Source organism: Sturnus vulgaris, chromosome 1 (genome assembly GCF_052056855.1).
Source record: "Sturnus vulgaris isolate bStuVul1 chromosome 1, bStuVul1.hap1, whole genome shotgun sequence".
Classification (NCBI taxonomy): Eukaryota; Metazoa; Chordata; class Aves; order Passeriformes; family Sturnidae; genus Sturnus; species Sturnus vulgaris.
Window position 1 is genome coordinate 132,981,823 of NC_142243.1, and position 25,251 is coordinate 133,007,073.

Here is a 25,251-nt window from a genome sequence, read left to right on the forward strand (position 1 = left end):
GCCAAATCCAGAGTCCTCACCTGCAGGGCGGTACGACCCAGCTCCCAGCCTGCTTTGTAATGACTCAGGAGCCTGACAAAACGCCTGAATCACTGCCAATTATTCATGTGTCATTTTTGATGTGCTGGAAAGCAGTTCAGGGAGACAAGTTGTTCTGACAGTAAGACATACCTTGTTGCTGCTCAGCTTGGGGAGAAGGCATTTGCTTTTCAGAGGATATTCCGTGAAGTCCTTTACTATTCCTGCTTACAAGCCACCATCCTGAGACCTATCTAAACCACACAGTGTTAAGACCTGCTAGCTGCAGTCACGTTGAGCCCTCTGTTTTTTTGTCAAAATAAATGCCAACGTAATGCAGGTCTTTACATGCAATATGTCCTATATAAAAGGAAGCCGTCAGTGCACTGACTGTTTACTTAGTGGTTTATATTTTTGCAACGCATAAAAATGCCAAACTGGATTTCAAGGACTCTACTGAAGATATGCACACAAGGCATGCAGACTGGGTGCAGGAAGTACCATGTTGCTCATTGATTTTGGGGAAAACAAGACAATGGAAAATGTCCCTCATCTCACATTTTCTCAAGCATTTTTAAATGAATTTGCAAGATCTTTCACACCACAGCTAATTACAGAGATGGAAATGTGTCTCCCACTGTACCAGAGCAAGAGAAGCAAGGTAAGAAACCAGAATTACAATACCATAGTGCCAGTTTCTGAACCCAGCTGTAACTATAGCAATCTTCATTCACAGTATTTGACTGAGACTATAGAAAAATGCTGCACTTAGCAAGCTTGAATAAATCACTACCTCACCAGCTTACAAATGTTTCAAAGACATGAACTTCTACAAAACTAAAACTTTTTAAAAAAGAAATTTGTATTTGAAGAAATCATTTGACATTACCTTTGCATTGCCTGTTCATAGTGACTACAGGACTTGGTTTTTCAGAGTAGCCAAGCATTAAGGGAGATACATTTCAAGGGACAGGCAAAAAAATACAAAATTAAGTATTAACATAAATTCTAATACAATGTCCTGTTTGCAATTCCTGTTAAAAGCTCATACTGTCAGCAACACTATTTTGCTTTTCCTGGGTTGTAAAAAGTGAAAAGGGGGCACTGGGCCAAATTCTTCTCTCACTTCTATATGTGTTTTTTCCTCCCACCTTCATTGGCGTCAGCAGCCTCAGCTTGCTGCATTGTCACAGTTCTGAGTGTTCCCCATACGTAAGCTCAAATAAAGGAGTAGTCTGGTATTAACAGAAAACAAAACAAAACAGAAGAAATGGATCAATATAGCACATTTCCTCTCTGCATCCAGCTCCCCTGATGTTCCGGGCTGTCAGGGAGTGCTTCATCCACCAGCTGCTCCCTGGTGTGTGGCACAAGCCTGTTTTTCATCTCTGCTTCATACAGCATTTTTCTCTACTCTTCCGGTATGGAAAGTAACCGACAGAAAATAAAGCAAAAGGATGAAAAATAATAATTTTCAAACATCAAAACCAAACCTTTCTTAATAGAGGTGTTTGGTTTGAGACAGCCAGTGAATAAGTTTTTGCTTGCTACTTATTGATGTCCAAGAGAAGGCAGAGAATGCTTTGGAAGCTGTATTTATTTCAACGTTCACTATACCAATGCATCATGTAGAGCAACTGAACCATATATGTGTTTGACAAACGCTTAAGCTAATCCATAGCCACACAACTTTGGTTAGTGGTGCTTGAACACAACAAAGAAGGCATTTCTAGTTCACAGGGATGGGCACATTTTTGGGAGGACTCATCACTGAATCCCAACTGGGTCAGAGATATCTGGCTTCTCAATATCACACTACATCTGGTGATTTGGCCTTGGTAGCAAGATCAAACAGGCTTGGCCACAGTAACAAAAGGTAAAGGTGGCAAGGCACTTGGCAGAATTACAATTGCTGCAGGCAAGAAATCATGAAAACATGATGGTCTGCACTGTGAGTGCTGTAAAGATGGCCTTAAGAAATGACCATGGAAAATAGATGTGGGAAGAGACTCAGTTATGCTATAGTACCTTTCCTTAAGTTTTCTCTGAAACATTTTTTTCAAATTTCTTTGAATTCTTTTTTTTTTTTTTTTAAGAAAGACCTGGCAGCAAAACAAGATTTTTGAACTTTACTGACATGACTGGAATGTTTGGGTGTGAGCCTTGCTGCAGTATGTATTACAGCCTGAACACTGTGCATCAAGTCCCATGCCTTTGAGCACAAGCTGGGCACGGGGAGTGCACTTCTTGTGCACTTGGGAGTCCTGATTTTCACTGTCTGGAAACAGTTCAGAGCTGTCAACGACACAGATTGGCTAATCAAAACTCCACATGGCTGAAGGACACACACACTGACCTTTACTAAAGCCTGGAGAATGCTGCAGCAGCCTGAAATGACTTTTTAGATTTGCTCCCACTGTTTGAGTTCTTTGCAAGTACTGGCGGGGATACTGTGCCTCTGAACAAAGCACCTTTTAAATACGTACTTTGCAGAGAGAACGGAGGAATTCTCTCTGATTCAACAGGGCTTTCAGATACCCTTTCCAGATTACTACAGTGGTTTCACTCAGTTATGCAGACTTCAAATTAAAAGTTAATGAAAGCTAACACACTTATTTCTCCTGAGGCACATTTGCTCTCCTATTCAGATGGCTGAGAAAAGTAAGTCAGAAGAAAATGCCTCCTTGTCTCACAAAGGGTGCAGGGATTCTGAGAACTGCCTGGCAGCAAATTCCTGCATCAACGCCGTTGCTGTAATTTTGAATCAGTTGTGCTCATTTTCCAAGTGTGCTTTATAGCCACCTCCCACATGGCAACGCATGAGCAAGTAAAGTATCATTAGCTTTGATGGGCACCCTTTGTCTTCCCAGGAAACGACTAAATGCTATCCTCAAAAAGCTGAGCATTGGAGAGAAATTACAGACTCATGTTTGGCACAGAGTGTGGTGTTCGCAGCTGTACTGACTGCCTGCCAGGAGCTGTCTGCCTACAGAACATGCTGTCTTCCAGCTGCTCGACCCAAGATAGTCCAAGAGGATAAGAGCAGTGTCAGAGAAGTGAACGGATTTTCTGTTTGCACATATCTCTTGCTTGGTTTTACAGCTCTTTTCTGGGGAGAGTGAGCTTGTTGCCAGTCTTCATATGATGGCAGATTCAAGAAGGGTTTCCTGGATTAATCTAAGGCACTGCTTTTAGACTCAGGGCAAGGTATCCATTATCAGCATTCAAGAAAAATCCCCCACCCTGTTACTCATATATCTTACCCACTGATAAATGCAAATACTAATTAGAATGACTTGAATACAAGAAAATAATTGGGATTTTTTTTTCTTTGCTAACATGTTTAAACCCTTATGCTTCATAGACCCTGTCCTCCCTTATTCCAGCTCTTCTTTTAGCTGTTCCTATTTAATCCTAGCAATCACCTTAAATCATGATGCTGGGTATAATGCAAGAGACTCACATGTAAAATTCCTGTATTTAAAAAGTTACTGTTTTTCTGAACACAGCAAAAAGCAGGTGAACAGCAAGACCCCACCTGTGTTTACATTCAAGCCCTTTCCAGGAAGTCCTTTGCCCCAGTATTTTCCTTCTTTTCAGTGTCATGTCCCTGAACTCAGTTTACTGTGCCCTCAGTTTACTGTGCTGCATTTCTAGCCTTTTATTTTTACTAGGTTTTTTTTCCCCTTTCCTACATGTACATGCACATGTATGACTCCACAATTTCTGGCTTAACCACTTTCTGTCTGTATAATTTACCAGTACACTGCATTGCAAGCCTATCTGAGGACATGCTGTTACTTAATTTTGTGATATTGGTGCAATATTTGGGGAGGTGGATTGTACTGGTTTGGGTTTCAGTAATCAGTCATTTAACTGCTTCCTCATGCCAAACCAATTTCATGTATTTTTTTCTCATCACATAGCTTTTTCTTACTATTTTCAAGAAGAGTAATTGTGATCACAAATTGATTACATTTTGCTGCATGAAAAGGGAAGTAAATTAGAATTGCACACATGAATTTTGCAAATGGCCAAAATGATGCTGGGACAGCTCCACAGGCTGATGGAGACAACAAAAATCACTCCCAGGTGTGGTTTTGTATTCCCTCCTGCTCCCCTAGCCCACTGCAATGCCCTTCCCTGATGCCAGAGACTGCTGCCTGCCCTGATCAGCGTGCTGAGCAGCTGGTGGAGTCATGCCCTGAACAGCTCTGTGAAATGATGCAAGTTTAGAAGTACTTCTGGGAGAGTTCAGAGCACTTTCACTTTAAAGTATGGCTGGAAACACTTTTCTATGGGTGGTGACTTGGGAGGGCCTCAGAGGGGACATGACATAAGAAGCAAGAAAGGTCATGATGGTACAGTTGGATGGCTTAAACCAGACAGTAGACAGAGTGAACAGAAAAATAGTGATCTGCCCTAGAGACTCCAGGGTTATCTGTTCTTGTACTTTTAACCTGCATGGCATTGGTATGACTGAGCCAGTTTATACAAGGGTACAGTGACACATCACAACCCACATCACTGGGTAGATCAAAGCCCTTCCATGCACTTTGACCATGAATCTTACGTCTTCCATTGGGCTCAAATGGTAAGGGAGGTTAATTGCTGTGAGCAAAAATGAATGAGCATGAAGACTGTGCCTATGATGATAATACTTGTGAATGCATTTTTTTTCTAGTATTGAAAGTAACTATTTTATTCATTATCTCATGGGAATGCATGATTATATCAGCAACACATTTAAAAGAAACAAAAATATTGTGTGCTACAGCAGTTTGCTAAAGAAACTGAAATAGTGAGTTAGGTGAATGAGTCCTTGATAACCCAAACTGTAATTTAAAACGCAAATGCCTTTCTGAGCTCATCTATTCTGAGCTGGATAGAGCCCAGCATGTTTCAGTTTTAAATAACTCATTCCCATGACCTTTGCAATTCACTACCTTACACAACAGTGCAAAAAGGAGTCTCATACACATGACTCAGGCTGCCTTAGGGTTCCTGAAATTTAAGAAGGCAGCCTACATAAGACGATCACAAGCAAAAGGAAAATAAAAGACAGCTTATATAACATCCAGACAAAATGAACAAACCTCTGCAGTTACACAAGGCTGCAGGCTCCAGAGATGCATCCAAAGTTCAAAGAAGTTTCAAAGAAACAGCCTGATGTGGCTGGTGTTTAGCCCCAGTGTTTAAAGTCAATACTAATAGAATAAATAATCCTTCTTCTTAAAATACTACTCTAAATCACTTAGCTTGCAATCTGGACTTGCTCCAGGGCATTTCAAACACACTGAGTAAAATGATAATGGGGAAGGAATAAGGTGCCTGGACTGCTAACTTGCAAGCCCAAAAGGTTTGCAGGAAACATGTGTCCTGAGCTCCTGAGAAGCAGCAGGGTAGCAGTCATCTTGTGCTTACTGAATGTCCTCCCAATGCTCCTAGATCTTTATGGAGGTTACTCAGAGGCACAGCCTGTCTGTGGGGGAACATGTGATCTTGCACCACCTCCCTGGCCCCTGCCACAGGGACATCATTGAGCTGTGCAACTGAATATGCAGGTTATTCAGACTTGCAAGCCAATTCCAGCCCTGGGCTGGAATCCAGATTCCAGGAAAGCACCCCAGTGCCAATGCAGGGCAAAATTAGAATGGGAATCTCTAAATGTCCTTATAAAAAATTCCCCAGGAGAAGAAAGGCACCCCTAAAACAGGCCTGTTGGAAATGATCACAGTCAGACCTTCTCTTTTGATTAAAAGCCTGGCACAGGAGCACAGCTTTGCTGTGCTGAGAGGGCCAGGACCTCTCAGAAGGAGTTGGCTGCCTCCAGCTCCTGAAAACCATAAACAAAGCTCCAGATCCACTTTTAAGACACAGTGTTGCTCCTTCTGCTTGTTCCTATCTTACCATATAACAGCCTAATGGCTAAAGCTTTTAACTGTAAAAGGCTGGTATAATTGTTACCTTCATTCTACACTGCCTCTTTTTCCAGATGAGTCCTGTTACTGTCTGGCTGCAGGTCAACTGAGGCGAGGGCAATGCCCTTACCATGCAGTGAAGACTGGTCACTCACACAGGAATCCACCACTCCTTGCCTCAGAGGCAGCAAATGAGACTCTGTAACCTTCTGCTCAGGACACTTGCCTGGAAGAACAGCATACTGGATTAGTCAGGAAAGGGAAAAAGTTAGAACAAATATGTGTTCGGTTTGTTCTTTAAAAATAGAAATAAAACATATAGTATAAAGCAAACAGTAAATATTTATGTAGATGGGGTCACTTGAGAGAATAAGTCTATTTATCAACCAAGGAAAACAGTAACCTAACTCATCTTTTTTCTACAGAAAAAAAAAAAAAGCCTTTTTGTTTTTTTCTTTTGGTCATTTCGTCAAATAAAAAGCCTAAAGGCTACAAGGTCTTATTTTCCCAGCATTTAGGTAAGGCTAAAGTGAGAAAGGCAAAGAGGAATGAGAAGGAGGTTATTTTGGTATTCTTTCTAAACTTCCTTGTTATAAGCAAAAATGTGACCTGATTTAAGCCTGGACCCCAAGACATCTAAGAGATTGGTTCAGAGCCTACTCTTGGTTTTAAACGGAAATTTTGATTTATCTTCCGTAACTACTTTTTGCTTCAAAGTACCCCCTCATGCAAAGACAATATCAAGTAGCTGGCAGTGGTTGCTCTTCCTCATTGCTGGAGAAATTATTCATCTCTCACATTTGCATAGAAAGATCTCAATTCAAACCAGCTGTTTCTACAGACCATCCATTGGCTTCTATCTCTTGACTCCAGTGACCTCAAGTAAAGACAAAACTCTCTATTCAATTACCAGCGTCTGAGCAATCTGTAATTTCAGGGTATTATATCTGATAAAATGAACTCAGGATATCATTGTTCCAGCAGCATTAGGTAAACAATATTTTATCTGTTGAAAAGTATAAGCTATTCTCTGCATGGAAAAATGCAGGCAGATTCCCCTCCACTATTTCCCCTGAAGTCTATTGAATCTTTTGCATGGCAGCCATTATAACTGCAAATGTAGTTACATCTTAAAATGACTATAACAAAGAAATATGAAAAATGCACATGATGAACCATAGCTGGAAAAGCGATCAGACCCTTCAGAACTGAGGTAATTGCTGGATCCAGCTTCCTGATATCCTGAACCTACTTTCTCATAGCGAGACACTGATAATGTCCTAAGTATCATTCTGGAAGCTGGCCAAAATATTAGTTTTCTACATAATTTCCTTTTCCTATTTTTCTACGTAATTTCCTTTCATCAAACTGTCAGAATGCTGTATTCCCCAAACTGAATAGCAGACCCTGAAAAACCAGCCCAGGCAAAGAGTGCAAACTAGTGCAAAACTACTACCAAATGGAAAAATGCATTTTATTCTCTGCTAAGGCGATGGGAATCAACATATAGGATGCTACAAAGAAGTCCTGAGGGGCAAGAAACAACAGATGCAAGCTTAACATGGAAGATTCTGATTAGCTAAAAATTAAAAATCTTCAAAATGAAAGTGATGAAGTACTGGAACTGGGGCCCAGGTAGACTGGAGAACCTAAGTCCTCAGAGATGGCCAAAGGACTGACCAAGTCCCTGAACAACCTGACCTAGCTTTGAAGGTGGCCCTGGTTTCAGCAGGTCATGTCTGACTTCAATTACTCTCTGAGTCTAGGAAGTTGGATCTGAACTGTTGAATGAGTCAGACTCATTGCTTCATTTCAGAAAGGAATTAAGAGTGAAGATACAAAGGGCCTCCAGGGGAGACAAAATAAATTAAACTATCCGTGAATCCCACAGTGACAGCAAAATACCCACTGAAAGCAATTGTCTGTGATTTGCCATTGGACTTGCCTTTAGAAAGGGCAGGGGAGAGATGAATCATGTGGCTCAGTGCTGCTGGCTCACTCTAAAGTTAATACTCTTAGGCATTCTTTAAAAATCACCTTTTGCAGGCCTCATTGTAAAACTTCAGAAATCTTCACTGTACTCAGGAACCCAGCTGTGTTGAGGCAGTACAGATGCACCACCCACAGCAAACACCCCCTGAGAGGGCAGCAGGAAACTTGAATGTACAACCAAACTCTCCCTTTGAAGCAGACTGAAGAGCACAGGCCACTGCTGTTTGCAGATACTCCATCTGCTCTGAGCTCTACTGACACATTTATTTTTGCCACATAATGCTCCTGATTTCCACTAAAAATAAATTGCTGCTCTGTGGAACAGCATACTTAGATTGCTGTCATTGCTTCTGTAATGCTCTCGGGAAAAGGAAAGAACACAGTTTACTCCTGTCCAATCCTTTCTGTTTATTCCATACCTGGTTTGTTTGTCTCCCTTATTTTCTCCCTTGTTAGGCTTTTCTTTCTGCTCTCAAAACTTATATGACTCTTCTGCCCTTTTTCTCTGCTCCAGGTTGGTATGGCAGCCTGCCAAGGGGAAGTGTTTGATCTGTGCATTCAGTTTTAAGACAGGTTTTATGAGCAACTGCTTTTTTCAACAAGCATAGGAGCAAAATGGCATTTCTGTAACATTGTGTGCAAGGATATCATAAGAATATTAAAGGAATCAAGTCAAAAACAAGTGAAATATGATGGTCCTGAACTAGCTTTCAGTAAAAATGAGTCAATAAAAATGAATCAATAAAATATTTATACATCAGGCACAAGAACCTATTAAACTAGAAAGTTATTGCAAACACTTGATTTCAAATGAAAATGGATTTTGATCATCAGTAACAATGTTTCTCTGGAAATGCGTTTCTCTGGAAATGTATTTTTTTTTTTAATGTGTGTTATGGGAACTATTGCAGCACTTTAGCTGCAGTGATAATGCATAGCTGCCTGTTGGTTCTGCAGTGCAGAATTAGCCACTGCTGGCAACAGGCACATTAAGACAAGAACTGATGTCTCGTGTTACACTCCATTGATAATCCTTTCATCCAGGGAAACAGGGAGACTTTGCATACCTTGAAATAGTTACAAGTAATTGCTTTTCCATCAATCTCTGGTGTAAAATGTTAAATGGGGAACAACATGGTTTTATTAATTAGAATTTTTTTTGTTCCTTAGAATCAGCAAAAATGGACTGTTGCTCAAAGTGCACAAAAAGGTCATGGCAGCAGCAAGATGAAGAGAAGGAAAAAAATCTAACTTTCCAGTTAAATTGCAACATTCAACTTCTGGCAGCATACCAGCAAACTCACATAAGCTTGAGGAGCAAAATGTCAGCAAAATTTTAGCATTTTGTCTTTAATTTGTGGGATTTACATGCGGCTGCTTAGGCCAGAGTCTTTTCTCATTTAATATTTTAAAATTTGAATTTTGTCTGATGTTCAGATGTATCAGCAGGATACTGTGAGACAGAGAGCTACAACTTCCAAGACCAGCTCTAAAAGTAGCTCCTCTCGTGGCCTTAAATCAGGAAGAAAGGGATAATTAAATCAATAAACAGGGAGCTGTACCACTAACCTTTCAATTTCACAGCAAATTACAGAGAATTGAACTAATGGGCACAAGATGTTCTGAAGACCAAAAGTGCTAAATGCTAACTATTTTGTGGAATTTTTTTTCGAAGTACATTTCTAGCAACATTCTCTGTGAAAGTCATACATGGAGCCACTCCAAACTCCTCACATAGAGTAATATGAGGTGATCAGTGATGACTTCATCCTAATCCATTTCTATGTATCTACTCGTAGAATGATGATTCAAATTCACCCAGGCAGAGGTCTGTCTTCCCACAGCCTTCTTCTTCCTGACAAGGTAAGAAGGTACCTTGATAGTGCACCTTTACACAGTCTACAAGAAAATTTCCAAACTTGGGGCTTTACAGTCATTCTTGCTGCAAGTAGAAAATTACATAAATGGCTGTTATTTCAGCACATGCTAGCAATCTATTTTTAACCATATGCTACAGTTTAAAAGGAATGTAAATAATTTGTTTTTCATGCTGTTTAATGAAGTTTTTAATGTATAATGGTGTCTCAGATTTTTTTTTTCACTTTTAAAATAAGCCTCAAAGAGAAGATGATGGCGTACCATTCTGGATAAACAAATTAATTTCTCAAAAGTCACCCAGAATACCAAATGAAAATTTTAATACTCAGTGTTTTCAACTATTACCATGAAAGACTTGCATTTCTAAGGATGGCATCATTTTATCTTTCTAGCTGGTTTTCACACAGCAGGTCACAGAGCAGTACTTTCCACACTCTTAAAATTTCAAGTAGAGCTCTTGAGTCTTCTGGGTACTAAGTCCAGATTTTCCTTTTTTTCTTCTCTTGGTATTGGTACACAGCTGTACACATCCTACCAAGTAAACACATAAGTATAGTCAAAAATCTATGTTTTGTTACAGCTGCTGAGGGAATGCTAATTGCAACATCCCAAGGCTTGCTAACATCTGCTGCCAACAACACAGAGCAAAGTGGGGACCCTGAAAAATATTAAGGTGTGAGAGCACAGGCATCTATAAACAGAGAGATGACCAAGGAAATTAAAATACTGTTGAATTTATATATTTTCCATATCCTTGTGATAATAGATAAAAGATGTGTGTTAATCACAAAAGTATTGGGGTTTGTATAAACCAGAATACTAAGCTCTGAAGTGAAGCATGAACACTAGATAAAGGAAATTATATGATAAAACCATTCTGTTTTAAATCACCTTGTTATATGATGTTATGTTTTCCAAATAAGTTGTATCTACTACTAGCTTGCAAAATCAGACTTTCTGATAGCTCTTCCTGCCTTTTTCTGATCAATGTTGCCTATCTCAAGGACTAGGCTTCCAGAACTTCGCTGGTGGTTATCTACAAGGACCAGACAGTTATCTGTGAAACTGACTATCGCCAAAGACTTTGTGAATTTGTATAAAGATGTTTATTCGACCACCACTGCTTACCTGGAAAAATTATGACAGCAAAAAAACAAAAAATTATTGATTACAAGGAGGAACCATAGTATAAGAAGGGACTGCAGGCCGGGGTTCGGTGGAGCGTGGAGTGGGCAGTGACCCCTCACGTTCCCCAGCTTGCTCTGTCTATATCAAATAAAGCAATCTAAATTGTGCTGAATATCGAGACTTTTGATTTTCACTTATAACATTCAGAAATGTACATGAAGAGTAAGTCTGGATCAGAGTACCTGAAAAGGACATGCAAAATTGAGCGTTGCCCTAGAGATGTGGAACAGGGACAAGATGGGAACTAAGAGAGGGAAGAAAAAGGAGGAAGGGGAGGCTGTTGCTGCTGCTGCTGCTGCACCGGCAGGAACGTGCTGCCCTTCCAGGGAAGGGCTGCTCCTTCTTCGCCCTCAAACCATTCCTTGCTGGCAGTGACGGCAGCAATGTGGCGATGTCAGGGCGCAGATCCCTGCTCTTTGGCACTCCACGGCAACCTGCTTTGCCGGGAGGGATTCTGGAGGAGACAAAACACCACGTGGAAAATTAATAATAATTTTTTAAAAAACATAAACCCCTCACGTTTCAGTACAAGATTCAGTGGTCTCTTGCGGAGTTAACATGCTTTGGGACTGCACGTCAACTCGAGAGCATTTCAAGAGGAAAAGAAAAAAAAACCAAAAAGCACCACTCTTTAAAAGGATTTCAGAGTCAATGCCAACACACCCACAAAACTTAGACCAAAAAATATTTCCCATATTCGGTCTCCGAAATAGTCAGAAGCTGTGTGACTCTGACTCTTGACCAAAGGAGTGTGGGGGGCTTTCTCAGGGCAGCGTGGTCACTGGCTCAGGGGCCAGGCGTTAGCGGTGTCTTGCGGAGTTACCGTGCTTTGTACCTGTTACAGACACTCCGGGATCATTTCAGGGGAAAGGCCCCCGGCCCCATTTCCGAGTGGCAGAGGGGCCCGCCGGGGGCCGTCCCTGCCCTCACGGACACCCCGGGGGAGGGGGAGCGGACACAGCGCGCGCCGCCGCCGCGCCTTCCCGCCCCTGCGCGGTGCGCGCGCACGCAGCGCCCCCTCCTCCCCCGCCCCCCGCGCGCTCCCTCGGCCTCCGCGTCACGTGCCCGCCTTGCCCTCCTCAGCAGCCAATGGGCGGCGCGCCGCGCGCCGCAGGGCCCTTTATAAAGGCGCGGCGGCCGCGGGCGTGAGGCAGCGGCTGTCGGGGGGTTTTGGAGCTGCGGGTGCGTTTGCGGTGGCGCGGTCCTGTCCATCGGCCTGCTTCCTTTCTTGTGCCGCACAGTCCTTCCCCCGCCTCCCTGAGCCGCCCGGGAAAGGCCCAGGTCTGTGCCCAGGACGGGCGGAGGGAGGAGGAGGTGGTCGTGCCGGAGGCGGGCGGGCGGCTGGGGAGGGGCGGCCATGTCGGGGCCGCGCAGCGCCTGAGCGGGCAGCGGTGTCCGCCCCGGCGGCGCGCAGCGAGAGTGGGCCCTGCCCCTCACCCTGCCGGAAGGGAGAGCGGGGCCGGCGGGGCTCGGTACCCGGGCGGGCGGCGGGTTCGGGCGGTCCCTGCCGAGCTGGTCCCATCGCTGGGCGAGCGGCAGCAGCGGCGCCGTGCGCCCGCCGAAGGGCTGTGTGTGCGTGTCTCCTCCTGTCTGCTGTCCCACCTCCGTGCCGGAGCTCTACGTCTTCTCTAACAAACTCTCTGCCTTGCTTCTTCCCCCGCCCCCCGGGCTTCTGCTTTGTGGATGTTGGCGGCTTCATGTTGTGACAGGAGAATGTGTGTATGTCCTGGGCCCAGGCGGATCGGTATGTATCTCCCTTCGTGGGGCGACGGGCTCGGGGGTCGGATGGGACCCGGGGAAGGGGCTGCTAGGCTGGGCTGTGTCTGAGGCCCGAGAGAAGGATTAACGGTGCTGCTTGTCTTGAATGCTTCCTATTCCTCCTCCCCGTTCTCTCCAGCTGGCTCTGTCAGGTGTAGGAAAGGCACCCGAGTGAGTGTTTTTACCTGAAGCCATGGCTGTCTTTGGCACACTGTTTTGGAGGAATCTGTCTGTGCAGTGCCGATTAGCCCTAATGGTATGGCTATAACGAGCCTTTTTTAAGGAAAGGTGGAACATTTTTCTGTTTTCTTAGTGTAGTACTGCAAAACCATAAGTTGAGCATCTGACTCATTATTGGTCATATTTGCAGTCTGAAAAATAGCACTTGTACACTGCTCTGGGCTTGGAGAAGTATTTACACTGGATTGATTTTAATATCTTGGCAAATCTTGATTGAACTGTATTCAATCAGTCTTGAAGCAGACTTCAAGTAGTCTTGCTTTCTGCTTCTTTCTTCTCTGCCATCTTTTGATCAACTATAATCCTGGGATCTTAATTATTTTAAGGGCAGCTGGAGTGTCTGGTTATATTTGGAGCAACTGTGTTTTAGGTGTAAGTGGGAGAGACTTTAATTTCAGTACAGGTTTGGGCACTTGGAATTAGGCATTTGTTTAATCAACTTGGAATTATTGAAGCTGGTATATGAAACAGACTGATCTCTTAAGCTGGCATAGATCTACTGTAAATTATATGAGCCATGGAAAAAGTAAGGCCAACTTCTTACTACTTCCTCTTGGATTTCATGTGATGTTTGATAAACTAATGATTAAAAACTATAAAAATATCTTCTGGTGGTACTGCAGAACTGTTACAGCAGCAATACATTTGTATTTTTGCTTCATCATGGACCAACAAAACTGTCAGAACAGTTGAGGCACCACTGTGGGTCAGCACTGAACACAAATGCTGAGCAGTCAGGACAGCTTGATCCAGGTGGAGTCTAATGGAAGATTAGTGCTGAAGCTGAGGTGCTGCTGTAGGCCAGGCACATCCATAGAACCTTAAGCAAAATTGTTGCTTTTAAATGTCACGTGAAGAAATATGCATACCTGTTACCAAAATAGCTCCCATATAATTAGAAGGCAGTGAATAGAATTTAAAATCTATATTTGGAGTTGCAGTCTAGTGCTGTCATGCTGTGTGCATGTGCAGCCTGGCCTGGAGACGCAAATGGCTGACATAAATTGAGTATGCATCTGGAAGCTTCAGCCAATTCACTGCTCATGGATGTCTGGACTACAGCCCAAGCTCTTCCTGGTACCTGCACGACAGAAATCTCCAATCTTCAGCTGCCAGTGGGAGACTTAGGAGAGTTTTTGTCGATATACAACAGTCACTCATTAATACTGGGGAATCAGCAGACTGACAGCAACATGAATTCTGCTCTGCTTTCACCATTTATATGTCATATAATAGAGAAATGAGCTCTACTCTGGTTTATTTAAAAAGAACAAACAAGCTTGGAGGGAAGAATATGACTTGCTTTCCTTTCTTGAAACAAGGAGAATGGGGTGAAGCTTCATGTATTTCCAGACACTTTTCAGCTGGCCCAGGTGACCAGAATCGTGGCTTGAAGCTGTGGAAAGCTAATGGAATGGGATGATGCAAAATGCAATTTCTCCTGTATTGCATGAGTCTTTAGAGCGAGTATTAGGGCTTGTTGCATATTGGGGTTGAGTTTCATCTGAAATACCTGATATGCCTACTTGGCTAAAAAAAAAAATCCATTTAATGACTGAAGCACCTTGCATAACACAGCAATGTTCATTTCTTCAGTAAAACAATTTGACATCTAGCAGTGCTGATAGATGACTTCAGTAAGCCTTCTAATGGTCTTTCCTGACATAAAGCTTTTGCGATGAAACTTGATCATAAAAGAGAAAATTGCATTTGCCTTAAATGTGTGTACTTCACACAAGGCACAGCTTAACTCCATTTACACTCTGGAATTGTCTCTCAAGTATTACATTGTAAAAGACTTGCTGATAATGAGGCATAGTGAATAAGGCTTTTGAGAGGCACTCTAACTAATGTTGTGATTTGGTATGTAAATGGGGACAAGAAAGAGTATGCTAGCATACTTTCTTTAGAGAAGTGAAAAATAAGGAAAGCTTTTAGATGCGGTGAGTAGCAATAGAATATTTCTCAGATACTAGTGGTTTATCTTAACATTGAATTAGCTTTAGAGTGCAAAGCCTCTATTCTAGTCATGGAAGCAAACAATTCACATATAGACCTTCAACTGAATAGCTTTAAGTGTTTTATAATCTTAAAATGTACCGGGATGGAATAGCTGTTGGAAAGCTGTATTTCCTTTCTACCTCTTGTACCTCTTATATCTTAAGCTAGGAAATTGCTGCATAGACTGCTGTGGCTATTTTGTATATGTCACACAAGTTTGAGCTTTTACATGTGAAAGCGGGGAAAAGAAGAAAACCCTGCTACTGACTTCTGATTGCATAAAGAATATCAGTTCTCTATCACCTACTTCTTGTTTCTGCTGTCTAAGCCATCTTCATTGTATGTCATCTCAGAGTTGTTTCTTGAGTCTTCTTGTTAGGTGCTTTTTCTTTTTCAGCCCTATAGAAAGAGTTTTCTTTCTTGTGTGCCACATCTGTCTCTGTCAGCTGTGAAATCATCAGGAAAGCAAATATCTGTAAAAGTCCTGTGGCAGTTCTGTAGATTGCTCCATGCTAACCATTGTGCTAAGTTGTTTGAATCTTCATTGATTGTCTGGGTGTGATACTTTCATTTCCTTCCTGCTATATGAGTGGGTCTAAGAGCTAAAATATCTGTGCTGAAGCATGGTACAGCTCTTTTGTTACAGCCCAACTCGTGTCTATAAACAAGCACCTGCAATGCCTTTCTTTGTCAAGTCCTTTGAAGCTATGAACTCCATATGCTAAGCAGCTTGGTTAGGAGCTGTGAACATCTTAGCACAGAATTCTGGGGGGAAAAAAAATCTCTTAGCTATCCCGCTAAGCATAGTTATTCTCTTGTCTTTCAGCAATTCCAGTCCGAAGCTCCAGGCTGCCATTGTTGTCTGATGCCATGCCAGCACCAGCTCATCTGTTCCCATTGATTCGTAACTGCGAGATTAGCAGAATAGGCAGTACTGTGTGTTACTGCCACCATAGACATCTGTGTTGTTTGTCATCTCATTTTGCTCACAGTCACTTCAGATATGCACCGCAGAAGAAATTTGCGGCACTTTACAGGCCAAAGGAGCACTTTAATCAGTTTGTTCACACAAGGGATTATGCTTCTACTCCGCAGAGGTTTTACCTCACCCCTCCACAGGTCAACAGCATTCTGAAGGCAAATGAATACAGTTTCAAAGTCCCAGAATTTGATGGCAAAAATGTAAGTTCTGTTCTTGGCTTCGATAGCAACCAGTTGCCTGCTAATGCTCCAATAGAGGACCGGAGGAGTGCTGCCACTTGTTTGCAGACAAGAGGGATGCTTCTGGGTGTGTTTGATGGCCACGCAGGCTGCGCTTGTGCTCAAGCGGTCAGTGAAAGACTGTTTTACTACATTGCTGTCTCTTTGTTACCTCATGAGACTTTACTTGAAATAGAAAATGCTGTGGAGAGTGGCAGAGCTCTGTTGCCCATTTTACAGTGGCACAAGCATCCCAATGATTATTTTAGCAAAGAGGCTTCCAAGCTTTACTTCAACAGTCTAAGAACTTACTGGCAGGAGCTGATTGATCTCAACAGTGGAGAGACTACTGATGTGAGAGAAGCTTTAATTAATGCCTTTAAGAGGCTTGATAATGATATTTCTTTGGAAGCTCAAGTAGGAGATCCAAATTCTTTTCTCAACTACCTAGTACTGCGAGTAGCGTTTTCTGGTGCAACTGCCTGCGTAGCCCATGTGGATGGTATCGACTTGCACATTGCAAACACAGGTGACAGTAGAGCCATGCTTGGTGTTCAGGAAGAAGATGGATCTTGGTCTGCAGTTAATTTGTCCTATGACCACAATGCACAAAATGAACGTGAAGTGGAACGTGTGAAAATGGAGCATCCAAAATCTGAAGAGAAAAGTCTTGTGAAACAAGATCGTCTCTTGGGTCTCTTGATGCCTTTCAGAGCTTTTGGTGATGTGAAGTTTAAATGGAGTATTGAACTGCAGAAGAGAGTAGTAGAATCAGGCCCAGATCAGCTGAATGACAATGAATATACAAAGTTTATTCCTCCAAACTATTTCACTCCCCCATACCTCACAGCTGAACCAGAAGTCATACATCACAAGTTAAGGCCACAGGATAAATTCCTGGTTTTGGCCACAGATGGGCTGTGGGAGACAATGCACAGGCAAGATGTGGCTAGAATTGTGGGGGAGTACCTCACAGGTGTTCACCACCAACAACCAATAGCTGTTGGTGGCTATAAGGTAACTTTGGGACAGATGCATGGGCTCTTAACAGAAAGGAGAGCAAAAATCTCTTCAGTATTTGAAGATCAGAATGCAGCAACTCACCTGATACGTCATGCAGTGGGTAACAATGAGTTTGGAACTGTGGATCATGAGCGACTGTCCAAGATGCTTAGTCTTCCAGAAGAGCTGGCTCGAATGTATAGAGATGACATTACAATTATTGTGGTGCAGTTCAATTCACGTGTTATAGGTGCATATCAAGATGAGGAATTGTGAATTTAATGCAGTGAACTAGTTGCCAAAGTTGTAACAAGGGCCAGTATGAGCAGCAAGTTTAAAAAATCCACCCAGAAATAAAATTTTAAAAAGCCTTTGGCAAATAATTGTTCGTTTGTTAGATTCAGCATATCTATTGTTCCTGCCTTTCCCCAGAGCTCTAAAAACATGGGAAGTGCTATTGACCCAATACAAAACTTGAAGAGGATGTCCTAGCTTGGGAAAAGTTTTTTATAACAACTTTGCACTATTGATTTCGGGAATGCTGCTAGAACAATGTCTTCAATTTGATAAATTTGGATGAGGGAGGAAGTAGGGTAAAGAATTAACTATCAAAGATCTGGCTGTTCAAGAGACAGCTTGCTTATAAAATATCTGCATATATATACACTTAAGGAAAAGTAAAAAGTATTGTTGAGTTTTTTACAGGGCTAATTCTTGCAATGGTTATCTGTGAATATATTGTCTATTGTTTCTTCTTTAACCAAGAAAGTCTTCAGTGTAACAAAATTGTCTCACTTTCATATGGACAATGTCATTCACATAAGGATATTTGTCTAAGTGTTGACTTTCAATGCAGGTCTAAGCCATAATCAATACCTGAGATTCTGTTACAGCTAAATCATATCTTATGCACGCTAATTTCTAAATTTCTTGTGCATTAATACTTCACTGTAGGTTTCTGCACAACTTGCAGGGCAATAACACATTACAACATGCAGCAAGATAGCTTCATGGGGGACTTCAGTTTTCAGTATAAAGAAATTCAGACTTTTCAAAAAGTCAGTATTGTTGGTTAAGGCTGTGTTTACTTTCCTAAAGGTTCCTTCCTGTCCTCCATAGATTCCACCTCTCCTTGGCTTATCTAGTAAATACTTTTCACCTGAAAAGATCAGGAAATCATTGCTAACCTCTTTGTAGCTTTGTAACTTGCACTCGTTTTCACTTTGGATATTTCAAAAGGTCACATTATATGTTGTTCACTTGAACTCATATGTGTAAGTTGGGTTAAAAACTACAAATTGCAAAAAAAATTTAAGTATGGCTTGTAAATAGCATTTTAATTGGGAAACTCACTGGCATGCATGTGTATGTTCAGTGGCTATTTCTAGCAACTTCTTTTAGTTGTGTGTTTCTGGGCAGCTGGTGTATGCATGTTTTTACAGTCTAGAATGCTATTACAGAGCAGTCTCTGAAATGGGTTTCTGTGGCTTGGAATGGTTGAATTTGAGCTTAAAAGATTGGCTATACTTGTGTGCCAAAATTGTTGGGCTTGTAAGGGTAAGAGACTGACAGCTAATTGGTCATCATTGCATCTATTTTAAGTATGTTGCATTGTATAGGGATTTATTTTAACCTGCCCTTAGGTTAAAAACTGAAATGCCTGCTGAAATACTAGTCCTTGATGATTGAGAGAACACATTTAACTTTATTCCTGTGTTCTAGAGAACAATGATAGGTCAGCTTATTTCACATTATCAAGGTGTTTCAGTTAAAATACCTCCCTAGCCCTCATCATAGCTAGTTAAGTCAACACTTTACTCAATTAACTGAAATATGCTAGGTTTCTAAAGTGGCATATTCTACCAAATATGTCTTGCCAATTAATGCTACTGTTACATAGGGTGCACTTAGTTTATCAATGAACCTGTCCTATAGTAAGCATTGGCTCCTCAAACTCACAAATGTTATGTGTACTCAGTGGCCTGCAGCTTTAGTATGTCTCTACCTGACCTTAACTATCAGCATCAATATTGCTGTAAGGTTAATGATGACTAAGTTCACGTTCAAGATGTACCCAACCCTTCTTTATTCGAAGGGAAAAGGGCAACTCTAAAATGCTTAGACAAGTACTGGCTGTTGACATTGCTTCTGTATGTTGTGTTTTGGTGACTGTGTCATTAACTAGGTCAATAGACGATGTTCTGTCATTCAAATGCAGTATGTATCTCAGCTGTTGCAGTATTTAACTTTTCTTACTTTTTTTACTGTTAAAGCTCTATTAACATGCATTGATGTATTTAACCTATGATTGTTGATATGGATTTGGTACAAGTCGTAGCTAGAAGAAATGCACATTGGTCCCATGGATACGACTTTCATTGAGGAGCTGTTTTTTGTAGTAAAGATGCTTAAGTATGGGGTCAGACAATATTTATGTATTGCTTGGAGACTTGCGCAGTATGTATGCAGTGAACAGATGCAGCATAACTGCCTGCTGAACAGGTGATCTGAACAAACATCTTTTAACAGATTCCAATAAATGATCAATTATGCAGAAATCCATGTGTATTGAGTTGATGTCAAATGTAGTATCTGTTCTGCTAGGACTTTGTTCTTTTGTGTGATCTCTGTTATGACTACATCAGATGGCCAATGAAAGCAAAGTATAAATGGAAACAGAATTTAACTTGAGTGCTTCACTGCCACTGTGAGGCTCAGTGCCACCCTGCATCAGGAAAGCTGGTGCTGCCTCCCCCAGACAGCAAAGCTCAGATCCTTCCTTTAATAGTGCTATGTGTCTCAGTTCCCAGCACCTTTTGAGTACCTTCAGGATCAGTGCTGCTGAGGAAGCAGCAGCATTTCAGATCTTAAAAAGCTGTGTATTGTACTCTGTATCAAGCAATACAGCATTTTATAAACAGTCTAAAATATGTACAGACTAAAGTGGGGCAAGAACGAGCTGATGGTGAACTAAACAGAAACAGCTCTTGTTGGACAGGCTGAGGACACCTTGGCTTTGTCTTCCAGACCTGCTGCATTGTGGACAGTACAGATACTGTGTATGTAAGGGTGATGCTGAGATTACTTTTTCAAATAAGAATTTCACAGCTGCATCTATTTGGTTCAACCATGAAGGATTGCTGAATCATGGCAGTCAACACAAGATTCACTTTAATCTTGAAAACTGTTCTAGGTAAATGTGTCAGTTCAACAGTAATACTATGCAAGAGTGGGAGATGTATCATCTGTACTTCCAACTTAAGGCTCCGTTAATCTGTTCCTTTTGTGTTCAGTGGTATGTGTGTTGTATTTGCATCCCATCCATCTGAATGCCGAAGCACAACCAATGTCAGTTGTACTAAGAGTATTGTTTCTAATTGAAGCTTATGTAGAACTGTATTCAAAAGCTTCCTTGGCAGGTTTCAGTATTAATTGCTCACACCAGTGTCATGGTGGTTTGGTGGCAAGTCCATGATATGGTGGTTTTATTTGGAATGCAATTGTTACTATGCTGGTTACACCTTCTGTTTTATTTGCTGCTTGTGAGTATTAAAAATAAATTTCTGGGTAGAGGGAAAGGATAATCTGACTTCCATAACTGGATCACAAATCAAGTAGAAGTTGGCAGGAGCATTATGTGGCAAAATGAAAAGCAATCTGAGATGCATAAATGGTCTGTTCCTATCTGTTCTGCAAGGTCTGAGGGCAAAAAAACCCCAAACAACTTATCTCATGTATTGATCAGTGTGCAAGTCTTTTGAAGCTGCATTTCTTGCAGATGACCCACCTAATAAGTCATGAAACCTTCCAGGATTACATACAACAGCACAAGAAAATACAGGTGCCATTCCATATATACTATGACAAGCAGGTACTTTATTTTGTTTGTGGTAATTAATAAGAAATTAGATTTTTAAAAAATTTTTTTTTCCGAACTTAACAAATAAAATGAATGTTCTCTAGCTCAAAAAATAAGGACCACCTAGTACCAGATTGTTTTAGGATTGTTCTCCGTATATCATCTCTTTCTGTGTTGAAGGAAAAAAAGATGAACTGCAAAGTATATATCTGTTATGGTTCCTAGTCTGGATAAGTAAGTAATCAGACTTACAGATTTCAGGGGATCTTTTATGCAGCAGGTTGTTCACTATCCTCATGGTGAATCTTTCTCTGAACAGAAAAATTAGCTTGCTTTATAGGCTTTGTTTTATTTCCTAGATAGAAAATCCTCTATAATAAAACTTGTGAATACCAATTTATTTTTATAGCATCATAAACTGTTCCATTTTAATACCCAAAATATGTACTTAGAGTAGCCTTTAATGTATTGCCTCACATCTTAAATGCAAAAATAATCCAGTTAGGGCTGTCTATTTGGACATCATGTGTTGTGTCATATGATACTGAAAGACAGGAAAAGTGCATAATAAATAGAGAGATCATTGATGTTAACAGGAAAGCACCCATGAGCTGACACACAGCCATGCATTAAGCATAGTTTCATTCAAAAGCTCTGTATATTAATGAAATGCGTCTTTCAAAATTGCTCCATTGAGCACAACAGAAGCTTAGTTACCTTGTCCACACCATTTAGGTGTTTTCTGGAGGTAAATCTTAAGCTTTTTTTTTCCTGGATCTTCAGAGGTACAGTAATCCTGAAGTTTTTGCAGCTGCCACTTTTTGCATAATTACTTTGGGGTTTTTGTCTTGTGCCTGATATTCCTGTAATTAGCCCTATTCTAAGGGCTTGTTCTTGCTCTTTGATTCTTAAGGTATGTGGAAGTGCAGCTCAAGCTCCTGTGTCATCTTTTGTGTTGACCTACACAGATGGTGTGTAGGATGTCACTGCTGGGCACTGCGAGGTGTTGCTGTTACACCAAGGACCCTCTTCATCTCCCCTGCTCCAGAGCCTTGCCAGTGTTCAACAGTTAAATGAGCAACATAGAATTTCCTTGGCATAACCTCGGAAGCCTGCACTTGGAACACTGTTCAGCACTCCTTGCTTGCAGGAGTAGGAATCTGTAAAGCTTCCAACACAGCTGATCAGAGGAATCTGTTCTTCTATTCATTCTTTTACAAAGCTCAGCCCTAAGAACATCTTTACAGAAAAGATGATCCAGGTCTTTACATAGTCCCCCTTTATATGAAAAAGAAGTAAAATATCCAAAACTGTGGGGACAATGCCTTTTAATCAAAATAGTCTAGCTTGTAAAAGGCTGAAATACCAGTAATTAAAGAAAAAACAGAGCCTGAACTTAGAGTTAGTAGTACAGAAGGCAGGAGAGTCTTCCAGTGGGTGGCTTGGCAGCAGTGTCTGTCTTCTGGGGCTGATCTAGAAATGAGCACTCAAGTACCATTCACTGCTTAGCAAACACTGACACTAAATCTGAAAGCTGTCTAGCTCAATGTCAGAAAGACAGATAAGCATAAAATGTGTGTAGATTTTTGACAGACACTGTATTTTTAGTATTTGGAACTTTTTTATATTTGGGTCATGTTTATGTAACTTCATACCAAATCATGTTCAAGCAGGTGAAAAGAATCTATATTCTATAGAATCGATGTGTAAGAGACACTTCTTACAGCTGAGAAAGGCTCCTGTCTACTACTTAGTGAAGAGTATGTAAGGGACTGTTGTGAAAATCCAACTGACAGAAAAATGCAGTGAGAAGGTGACACAAGATTAGGGCCCAAAAATAACATAGGGGCTCCAGGTTGGTAGGTGGCAAGCATTTAAGCTGCTGTACTGCACTTTAAAACTGCTGTATCATACAAAATTTTGGGAATTAAAATTGCCTGAGGTATAGCAAGAGTTCAGACAGTTGAAATATATAATGACTAAATTGATAAAAGACAATTCTGATGTCTGCTCTATTTGTTAACCTGTATAACCAAATCTATAACCAAAATAGAACTATTGGAGTGTTATGGGTCTTATTTATCATTGCTGGAGTTTAAAGGAGCATTTGAAGCATATCACAGCAGTGATATTAAAAGCTCAGTTCTGAAGTCAGAAAATCATAAAAGTCCCTTTAATATGTGATCAAGTGTTCCCAGGGTAGCTACAGGAAGAGTGCTTGGAAACTCACTTGCTGCAGCAGCCAACTCTTAAAAAAAGTGATACAAAGTCTGTCTAGCTAATGAAGAGACATAGAAATCCTGTCATAAGCTGTGAAGCAGTGACTGAAATGGTTATAGGAAGTTAGGAGACAGATTAAAAAATGCAACAGAATGTGGAGTATTTCAAAACAGAAATACAAGAGTGTGAATCCTAAAAAAAAATCAGTATAAAGTAGGAAAATGTAAGGGAGGAAAAACCTGTTACAATGTGTCTTTAAAGCTGAAATTACAAACATGGAAGAAAACTTAGGTGCGTGTCATAAAACAACTGCAGAAGGCAGCACAGTGAACCGCAATAATGTCAGAGATGGCTGTGAAGAGAAAAGTCGTGCATCAGTTATGGCTGGTGACATGGTCCTGCTCAGAAAAACAAACAGCAGATCAAGAGATCAGAAATTACTAAATGTCTAAGCTGAAGGAAAAAAAACAAATCAAAACAATACAACAAAAGCTGAACAAAGAACAGCTGCTATTCTGATTTTTAAATGTTTACTGTTTCTGTGCAAATATTAAAACAGAGAAAAGTCAAATGTACGGGTGCAGGGAATTTTAAAATCCAAGGGCAGTGCACATTACAAAACAGTACTCTCCTGATTTTTACATTGCAATGGCACCTCAGTATAGAAGACAGAAAGAAAGCTGTGAGTGGGGATGAAGGAAAAAAGATCAGGAAAAACGAAGTGGAGGCAAGAAAATTGGAGATGAGGAGAACTTGTAATTTCATTTTCTTTTTCTGTCAGTCTTCTAATTTGAATGATGCCTGTGTGGGTTTTTTCAGAGGTTTTTGAGCCCTGGGGCTTTGTGTGTAGACCACGAAGAGTTTGGCTTAGAACGTAGTTAAAAGCTACTACATGCTGACATTTTCACAGTTGTTAAAATGCCAAACTGGAAGTTTTGCTCTCCTGCATTCCACCAGTTGCTGCCCAAATGAATGCTAATCGTTGTGGCATTCCCTTGTTCAACAAGTTTTTCTTGTTCTCCATACCTCAGGTGAATGCTGCTATCCTGAAGAAAGTACATTTTGTCTGTCTTAAATTGTCCTCACCCAAGAACAATGCTGCAAGTATGCAAATGACTGTCTGTGTGCAGTCTGTAAATCGAACATCCTCAAGGCATTTGGAGATCCTGCCAGTCCATCAGAGGCAGCTGGGTCAACTACTACCAAGGGGGGAGTAAATAATCAGATGACTGAATTGTTTGCAAAACAGGGAGCATCACATGATGCATGGCAGCTTCATAGGCAGAGAACTAAAATTATTATCATAGGATAGAAATAGGACTTTTTGGATGTGTCTCATTCCCAGAAACTTCTTCTGAGATAAATTTAGTTGCCATAATATTCCACTGGTGGCAGTTTAGTAGAACAGTGAATGTCTGTATTGATGGTGTGATTGTTTGGGCAGAACCTGCCACGAAGAACTGTAAAATACATTTCGACTTTGCAATTGCAAACTGATCAATTATTACTAACTGAACTAAGCAAAAATTGCATTCTAGAGTATTTTACTAGCAGAGACAGTAATACAGCCACACCTGACAGCAAAACATAGTAAGAAAACAAAACCCAAAGTAAAAAGAAAACTTGACTTGGATCTTAAGCCTAATAATTTCATGGGCAATTCTATATATACCGTGACAATAAAAGCATTATTGGTCTAGATGAAAGTTTGTAAAATACGAAGTAAAATATCCTTGATTTTGATGAAAATCAAGCAAACAAAACCAACAAAAAGCCTAACATACCTAGAACAAAATTTCCATTTGAAGTTCAACGTTTTCTTGTAAAAGAAGGGTAGAAATCCGAAAATCTGGTGGTTAATTATAAGGGCAGAGATAATGTTTGAGCAGATTGATACCAGTTGTGATCTACTCTTGATTTTAAAAAATATCAATAGACCTACTCAAGAAGCAGGTTTTTGCAGATGTATTTGTA

The 25,251-nt window shown here is 40.9% G+C and overlaps 1 protein-coding gene and 2 long non-coding RNA genes across 8 annotated transcripts; 2 read left to right on the plus strand and 1 right to left on the minus strand.

The window, feature by feature from the left end:
• On the plus strand, positions 1-11,109 carry LOC148225534 (uncharacterized). Of its 3 annotated transcripts, XR_015807997.1 has the most exons (3): positions 1-679; positions 9,731-9,794; positions 10,814-11,109. It is a non-coding gene; the product is annotated as an uncharacterized LOC148225534 (long non-coding RNA). The 3 variants fall into 3 exon arrangements; XR_015807995.1 differs by having other exon boundaries at positions 9,102-11,109; XR_015807996.1 differs by having other exon boundaries at positions 9,731-11,109.
• Positions 10,893-11,928, minus strand: LOC148225535 (uncharacterized). The gene is made up of 2 exons (XR_015808000.1): positions 11,833-11,928; positions 10,893-11,451 (listed from the first exon to the last, which is right to left on the minus strand). It is a non-coding gene; the product is annotated as an uncharacterized LOC148225535 (long non-coding RNA).
• A 183-nt stretch (positions 11,929-12,111) lies between these two features.
• On the plus strand, positions 12,112-19,756 carry PDP1 (pyruvate dehydrogenase phosphatase catalytic subunit 1). Of its 4 annotated transcripts, none has more exons than XM_088177254.1 (3): positions 12,112-12,278; positions 12,707-12,741; positions 15,823-19,756. In XM_088177254.1, exons 2-3 carry the CDS (start codon positions 12,711-12,713, stop codon positions 17,472-17,474), a joined length of 1,683 nt encoding a protein of 560 aa, XP_088033380.1. In that variant the 5' UTR covers positions 12,112-12,278; positions 12,707-12,710; the 3' UTR covers positions 17,475-19,756. The 4 variants fall into 4 exon arrangements, with proteins under 4 accessions (XP_088033380.1, XP_014744173.1, XP_088033386.1 ...); XM_088177260.1 differs by having other exon boundaries at positions 12,156-12,179; XM_014888687.2 differs by lacking the exon at positions 12,707-12,741 and having other exon boundaries at positions 12,146-12,278.
• The last annotated feature ends 5,495 nt before the right edge of the window (positions 19,757-25,251 follow it).